The sequence below is a fragment of the Anoplophora glabripennis genome, unplaced genomic scaffold, assembly GCF_000390285.2.
Source record: "Anoplophora glabripennis isolate ALB-LARVAE unplaced genomic scaffold, Agla_2.0 scaffold234, whole genome shotgun sequence".
NCBI lineage: Eukaryota > Metazoa > Arthropoda > Insecta > Coleoptera > Cerambycidae > Anoplophora > Anoplophora glabripennis.
Window position 1 is genome coordinate 546,159 of NW_019418014.1, and position 8,429 is coordinate 554,587.

At 31.4% G+C, this 8,429-nt stretch overlaps 1 protein-coding gene and 1 long non-coding RNA gene across 2 annotated transcripts in view; one reads left to right on the forward strand and one right to left on the reverse strand.

Annotated features, from left to right (window-relative positions):
• Positions 1-4: 4 nt before the first annotated feature.
• Positions 5-221, reverse strand: LOC111692559. Its single transcript, XR_002763266.1, has 2 exons — positions 182-221; positions 5-119 (listed from the first exon to the last, which is right to left on the reverse strand). It is a non-coding gene; the product is annotated as an uncharacterized LOC111692559 (long non-coding RNA).
• A 417-nt stretch (positions 222-638) lies between these two features.
• Positions 639-8,429, forward strand: part of LOC108909320 (putative uncharacterized protein DDB_G0282133) — a 35,334-nt gene continuing 27,543 nt past the window's right edge. Inside the window, exons 1-3 of the mRNA XM_018713633.1 lie at positions 639-866; positions 920-1,635; positions 5,157-6,514. Coding sequence (XP_018569149.1) covers positions 772-866; positions 920-1,635; positions 5,157-6,514 — 2,169 coding nt within the window. The 5' untranslated portion in view covers positions 639-771. The remainder of the gene's footprint in view (positions 867-919; positions 1,636-5,156; positions 6,515-8,429) is intronic.

The window sequence follows — 8,429 nt, forward strand, 5'->3', positions numbered from 1 at the left end:
AAAGTAGTTCTTATTTTTTACTCTATCTGTTTCTTAGAATAAATCTATTTCATCACCACTCTCAAGCTGGACAATGCGTCTAATAAGTCATCTGAATCACTGGACTCAAAATCGGACATCTGTAATATTTTAAAAAGTTTATTTAAAACACCGAGTTTTTTTATATTCTATTTTTTATTACCACAAGTAAAAATTCCATATTAATAATACAAGAATTACTATTTTTTTAAAGGCAACTTCCTGTATAAAATGTGACTTTTACTAACATTAAACTAAAATCTTTAACAAAGTAATTATCAAAAACATAAACCTTACTTATAGGTTAATATTAACAAGATCACGTCATAAATTCCTTGAAAACTAGTTTCTTTCTACGAACACCAAATTCTTCTCATAAAGCTAATATTTTTTATTATCTATTTAGTTTAATTACAGTCCGGAATGACATATTTTCATGATTTATATAATTCAAAGTAGCTTACATTATTTATTTTAAAATTATTAACACTACAAAAATGACATGATTGATTTATAATTCAAACTGCCGCTTTTTATCTCCCCTCTCTACATATGGGACATATGGAACACTAGCGCCCTCTTATTTTTGTTAGATTTTTGTTTACATGGAGTTCGGGCTCCTTGTATAGTCTCCATGCTCTGAGGTGTAAATAAATATGTTTTGTTTTGTGTAGTATACTGTCAAAAGTGTCAAATAGAGACAGATATTTTGTTGTTTTTTAAAAACCGAAGTACTTGCTTCTGTATATTAAAATGAAAATTAAATCAAGAAGACTCAAATCCAACAGAGGAAATCAAGGGGAGATGTATGTGAGGAATAATTATAGAAGTTATAATGATATTTCTAGGTAAAATGTCTTACAGATAAAATGAATATCTACTAATATTAATATTGTTTTAGTGGTCTAAATTCTATGGATTTTTATCAACAACACCAGAGTTATAGCATATATTCTAAATATAAATATATTAACTCTTCAGTTAAAAGACCAATGAGATCCAATGACAGAAGAAAAAATTCTCGATCGATTTCACCTGTACTAGGAAGTGAAGAATATATGACGAAAAAAATTGAACAGACAAGTGCAATAATAATGAGACAACTTTTAAATCCAAATGAACAAACTTCCGAATGTATAAATCGATCAAGCAGAGAAAATGAGAAAGGCAGATTAAAAAGTCAGACAAGAAATGAAGCTGTTGAATCAATGTCACCGACCAATAATTATTGTAATAAAAGTAAAACTAAAAAAAGTGCCATATACAATATTGATGAAATTCAAGAAAAAATTATGAACCACATAACAAAATTAAATGATGGCAAAAAGAAGAATCTCATTAACAGTAATATGTCAGGTTATGATGCTGTAATAGAACAAATTCAAAAACAGAAAAGATTAGAAATATCTCGGGCTCTTCGTGCTATGTGTTCACATTCAAAAGAGAGAAAAGAAACTAGTGATTTTATTAATTCTATTATTCCTGATATAGGTATAAAAATTGAGGATTTACCGCATGACTTAATAGAGGAATTGAGAAATACTCTAGATACTGATCCAGAATGGTATAGTAATGATTTATATTATAATAACCCAAGTACCGATGAATTTTCTTTAGGTATGTAGGTAACACGATAAATTGCAACTGCATAGGCAGGTTAATTTAGAAAACAAATTCTTAAAATTGTTAAAATCTCTGTTAAGAATTTTATTAATTTCTTTAAACTTTGTATAATTGATATGGCAATAAGACAAGATGATTCAATATACCAAAAGTATCAAAAACTTCCAATTATTTGAATTTGAAGTCATTAATACATACAATAAAGTGGTATGGAATTGGAAGTCATTAATACATACAATAAAGTGGTATGGAATTGGAAGTAACCCTTGTAAGCTCTTTTACAACTTGAACTAAATTGAATTGAAATTTTTGATATTAGATGTAGAAATTATTATTTTTTTAGTGAAAAACATCTAAAAAACCGGCTGTTACACAAATATAACTATATAGAATTTTATAGCCCATTTAATAATATGATAAAAAAAAGTGTAGGAGCAGCACAGGAAAATATTTGATTCAACTGAGAATTCATTTGTTGAGCGGAGAACACATCTACATGTTCATGACCATGATCGCAATCCCCTTTGTCAGAGAACACACTTGTGCGATCTTATTTTACCAATAGTAATAAGTACAGTACTTAGTGCATAAAAATGTATAAATTACAGAAAGAAGCTTTACTATTTGTGGTATCGTTGGATGAAAAACGACTACTTAATCAACGAATTAGAAAGTAATATAATAAACTTGGTAATGAAGTTAGGAACTAAATTTAAATCGCGTATTTTATAAATTTGCTGTAAATTTTAACACGCACATTCTTATAATCTTATAATATAAAGACCGAAGATGTTTTTTAATAATTTCATTTAATTTCTCTGTTAATTCCATTCTGATATTGATGCGATCAGTAATAAACATAACCTGCTGCATTCTGAACGCCAACAAATTATATCGCACAATCACTAAGATCTAATGCTGCATGAACGCCTTGTATCGCCAACTAGTCGCAATAAGTATGTGTGGACTTTTTTGTTGATTAGAGACGAATTCAATCGCAGTCTCCATCGTAATCGTGACCGTGTAAATGTGTTTGTGGAGAACAAAGTGGATTTGTGCTTTAAGAGATTATTGCATTATTTCCCAATTTTTTTATTAGAAATTAAACATTTTTACTTTTCCAATATACCGGGTGGCTCAAAGTGAGTGGCCTATTAGATTATTTCAGAACCTACTTAGGTTTAAATTTTGAAAAGTGGCGTACTAGGGTTTTTGGGTGTGCTCTTCAAATCTAATAATTTTGTTCCTGTAATACTTCCGGTTATACCGGAAGTTGACGTCAACTTTATTATTTTAAATGAAACAGTCTGTATATTTTTATATTTTTGGATTCTACACTTCATTTTAAGGTGACTTTGATCAAGTTTCCGTATTCCTAAAATTATCCGTTTTAGAGATATTTAGCTTTTTAGGAAAAAAAAAATGAAATCAGAACCTACTTTAAAGCCGTGCACATTCTACAGTTGGACAGATAAAGCAATTTGAAGGACCTAAGCTGCATAACCATATCTTCAGAGTTCTGAATCTCATACAGGGTGGTGATAATTCAATACCGAGTTTGGTCCACTGGAAACTATCTGAACTTGATTTTTTGCAATGGAACACTCCATATATTTTTTCAAATTTGAATGTGTCATTTTATTCTCTTTCCATCCATACGGTTCCCTATACTTATCTCTTCTAGTTTTTATGTTATTTGAAGTTATTTGGGTACTCTACTGAAATAGATTAATAATATTATTACTTACGTATTCGTACTTAGCTGCGAGGGTGGCCGTGAAAATTTTAGCACGACTTCAAAACAAATGGATTCCAGAAAAAAACAAACTAAAATTGTGTACTTACCACGAAAATCTCATTAAATCCAAAAAATGTTGTTGAGGACTTTTTGGATAACCTATTTCAATACTATCAAAATTGCTGTTATCAACTCGATGGTGTGCCAGCTCATTGAACTCAAGAAGTTGGTGTAGAGTTGACTAGGCTTTTTGAGGATAGGTGGTTCGGATGTTTTGGTTCATGGGATTGGCCTTCTAGATCCCCTAACTTGATTCTCTGCGATTATTATTTATGGCCCATTATCAAACAAATCGTGAACCGAACACCGGTTAACAGCAGGAAGTAATTGAAGAGGTGAATGGTTGAAGTCCTTCAGAGCTTGGATCCTGCGGAAACAAGAAGTAGTACAACTCATGGAATTAATTTCCGCCTCTTCAAATGTTTAGAAGTTAATGGTCAACATTTTGAACAGTTGTTTTACCTAGATATTTAGAATTGTATTAATTTTAATTTTTTTATCTTTGTAAAGATTTTTCTAAACTTTGTTACGTATAGGTTGTAAGTTTGGGTAGGATTCATTAAATATTCTACACGTTCTGTTACTGTTCCTATCACAATGCCCATAATAGAGTACCCAAATAACTTCAAATAACATGAAAACTAGAAGAGATAAGTATAGGGAACCATAGTACGTATGGATGGAAAGAGAATAAAGCGGCACATCCAAATTAGAAAAAATATACAGGGTGTTCCATTACAAAAAATCAAGTTTAGATGGTTTCCAGTGGACCAAACTCGTTATTAAATTATCACCACCCTGTATAAGATTTGGTAACTTTGAAGAGTATATCTACGTTAGAATTGTCAGATCTCCTGTTTGCAGCCACAGTATTAGGTTTTGAGGCCAATTTTCATTAAAATTCCATGATATTTTGTTTGGAATTTATGAAAATAGCTTATGGAGGTTTATCCGGTATGGGGGTACATCTAAAGTCTTACGAGAGTTTGCACTTGGCTGGCGCACTCGGCTCGACGTTCGCTCGTTCGCGTTCGATCATTCTGTTTGTTTAGATGCCTAAGCTTGAAATATACATCATATTACTGATCTGAGGCTGGAAATCTGTTCGGTTGGTACTTCTGTACTTCACGAAGAAATGTCAAAAATTAGAACATGCTCTAATTTGTCAAGAACTTGATGAATAAATTCATGAAGTTATTTGACAGCAGATTTGGTGTATTGCACTTTTCCAATTTCTTGATGAAGCGACTTCATGAATTAATTGATCAATAAATTGTCAATGTAAAACAGCTTTTAGATATTGGTTTCCTATTTATACCAGTTGCTATGGAAACTGTTCATCAATTGTTGAACATTCTAAGTGGAAAGACCAAAAAAATCTGCATTCTCTTAACACTTCGTACTAAATCGTGAAAAATTATTTTATTAATATCTCGTCTCTTAGGTATCCAAACTAGTCATAATTTTTTTGGGGATTTTCTTCATATTAATAAGCTTTTAATAATTTTTTTTATGAATATTTGTTTGTCAATACCAAATCAGATAAACCTCCTCAATGTAAAATTACATTTTTCAGTTTCTCAGAAAAATTGTTATTCACTTTAGTATAATTTATTATTGGACTTTGACCCAATTTCATCATCTCTCTATATTTAATGGCTTCCAAGATAGTCTTGTTATCATATTCAATTATAGATTAACAGTACTTCTCTTGTAGGATCAAATGACATATATACAGACAACTCTGTGGGCAAATTTAATGATCTTGCATTGAAAACCAAACCTACCCAAATAATTGTAAAATCCGAACCTGCTGAATTTGACATACTTTGTAAGGAAAATGGCCAAAATTCCAGACAGACTAATGACAATATTGTTAATAAGTTAAACAGTAACAATGTAGATAAGCTTATAAACAGTAATAATAATTACACACCAAATAAGGACGACAATATAATTACTAACAGTAAAAATGATTCTGAAATTACTGCAGTTACCGTCAAAAAAGAAATTTGTGAACAGCCTGAATCTGAATATTCCGATAATACATATAAAGAGAACCAGGAAAATAGTACTATAATTAATGTAATGAATGGTGAAATTTGTCAAGATTCAGAATACGAATATGGAAATTATTCACTTCAAACAAGTAGTGATGCTGAAAAAAACGAGGAAAGCAGTATTACGGAGGCTGACTGTTTGAAATTAAATAAAACCAATTTACCAAGGTCTTTCGTTAAAACTAAAACTTGTGATGCCACTGAGGAAAACGATAATGAAAAAGATAATACAGAATTGACCCAGAGAGGTTTATTACTATCAGTCGAAAAGAGTGACAAACAAATAATTCAAAATAAAACCGAACGAAATACAATTAAAAATGATATTGTCATATCAGTGTCAAATACCTCGACACAAACAGGTGAACAATATGAAACACATTGTGCGAAAAAATGTATTGATCATTTACTTACGAGTTGTTATCAACAAACCCCAAAAAATATATCAGAAGCCATTAATAGAATGCTTGAAATAGATGAATGTGTTTTGAAATTAACCAATTATAGACAGTCTTTATTTACCAATCTGAATTCAGTAGGTGAAATTGATGTAATGGAAACTAATTCGTTGCCATCAGTTGCAAACAATGCTGCAATGCATAGAAACTTTAATGAGACAAACTGTAATAAAGAAAGCAGTACACAAAGCATGCAGATTTTATCTAAGAAACACAAAAAGAGAAAGAAAAAGCTTGCAGATCTCAATTCAGTTAATGAAATTAGTAATTGTGAACAGCCAGATACAAATTGTATTTCTCAGAAAAATTCTTTTGAGAAAGATAGTGAAATAGAATATGAAGTAAAACCTTTAACTGGAAAATTTAAGGTACCCAATAAAAATGCTCAAAAATGTTTCACCAAAAGGAAAAAGTCTGCAGATATTGTAGACAGTTTCAATTTAAATAGTAAGCATTCTGAAATAAAAAAACAAAGTTCATTAGACTTTAAAGGAATTAGAAATCAGCCAAAGCATTTACAATTGTTAGACCTTCATGAAAAAATTTTAGTTGTAAAGGTAAGAAATTAATTATATGTTCTTTTAAAAGTATTATTAAGCTTTATTTAAATTTATTTTTATATATTTTACAATGATTCTAAAAATTTTCCTATTTATCAAATTAAAAAATGAAAATGTAATTTATAGTCGTAGAGTTCGATGCTGCTAAAAATTCAACTATACAGATTGCGTTCGTGACATGTTAACATTATTCGACCTGAAGGATCTGTATTTAGTAGTTCATTTTACAAGGAGTTTAGGAACACTTTGTATGATATACCTAACATATTCAAACATAACCTTGTATTTTCTTTTATCACATTTTTGTGTTAGGTATATTTTTAAGGGGGTTCTATAGATCTCTTGCGGGGTAGGCGGTGCGGGAGGGAAGCCTATGCTTATACACGGGAGTTTCATTGTAGTACCAACCTTACATAAACTAATTTACGCGAACTGAATATAATATATGCGAATGAAATTTATACAACACATATTAGCTCGCATATATTTTTCATGTTTAATGCACGGCAATTAACTTTTTATTTGAATAAATGTATACAGGGTGTTTCATAATATATGCGCAGGAGTCCAGGATGTGATGACTCGTCCGAAAATTTGAAAAAAAGTTTGTATTAACTTACCCTCTAAAATGCACAATTTTCGAGATACAGGGTGTTGAAATTGTAAAAAAAATTTCGTTTTTTGCGAATATCTCTGGAACCGTTTATCGTACAGAAAACAGCTTTTGTAAGCATTTACTACTCATAATAAGCTATGTTCTGTGCGAGAAAAAATTGTTTTCAAAGTCATAATTGGTGAAGATTTTGAAGGGGAAGTGGGTGTTTTTCTCCCCAACTTCTACGCTACTGGGAAAAGTACGGTTTTGAGACGCCCATTTGAACCACCAATGTTTTCTACACAAAAAAAGTACTCTTGGTCATAAGCTCTAAAGTTGACCGATTTCGAGAAAAATCTACTTTTATGTTGAAAAACGTGGTCAATTATTTGAAATAAAATTTTTATTTTACTAAATGTATTATAATTTTTTTTATCAAGTAGGCTTTACATTTTAAAACGAAAGCTACCTCCTGTCAAAATAACAATTAGTTTGTACCTGCGAAAAGTCAATTTGTATTACAAAAGTAAAAATGAATTACACAAACGCTGAAATGTGCGAAATGCATTACCTTTACGGAATGGCGAGCGGTAATTCGGCAGAAGCAAGACGGCTGTATCAAGACATCGTGATCATCGAGTACCACATCATAACTTGTTTCAACGCATCGACTATGGGAAAATGGAAGTTTTAAAAAGAATACTGCTGATAATGGGCGGTCTATGGAAGCTGCAAATGCCCAAGTAGAAGAGGCTGTCTTAAACGAAATTGAAAAAAATCCGATCACAAGTACCAGAAAAATTGTTCACAACTTAAACATACCTCACTCGACGGTTTGGAGAATTTTGAAAAGACAACTTTTGTATCCCTACCATATCCAAAGAGTACAAGCCTTATTGCCAAGAGATTTTCCGCCAAGATTGGCTTTTTGTAGATGGATGCAAGACAAAATAGCTCAAAATCCTCAGTTTGGAGCCGAAGTTATGTTTACCGATGAAGCATCTTTCTCGAGAGATGGTATTTTCAATTTTCACAATAACCACATATGGGCTGAAGAAAATCCACATGAAATTGCAGAAGGCAATCATCAGCAACAATTTTCCGTGAATGTTTGGGCTGGCATCGTCGGTGATCATTTGATAGGCCCACATTTTTTACCGAACAGATTAAACGGTGCAGATTATCGACAATTTCTAGAAGAAGTACTGCCGGAACTGCTGGAAGATGTACCGCTTCAAGTAAGAGAAAACATGTACTTTATGCATGATGGAGCTCCGGCCCACTTTAGTTTGGTTGCTCGCCAATACTTGGACGACG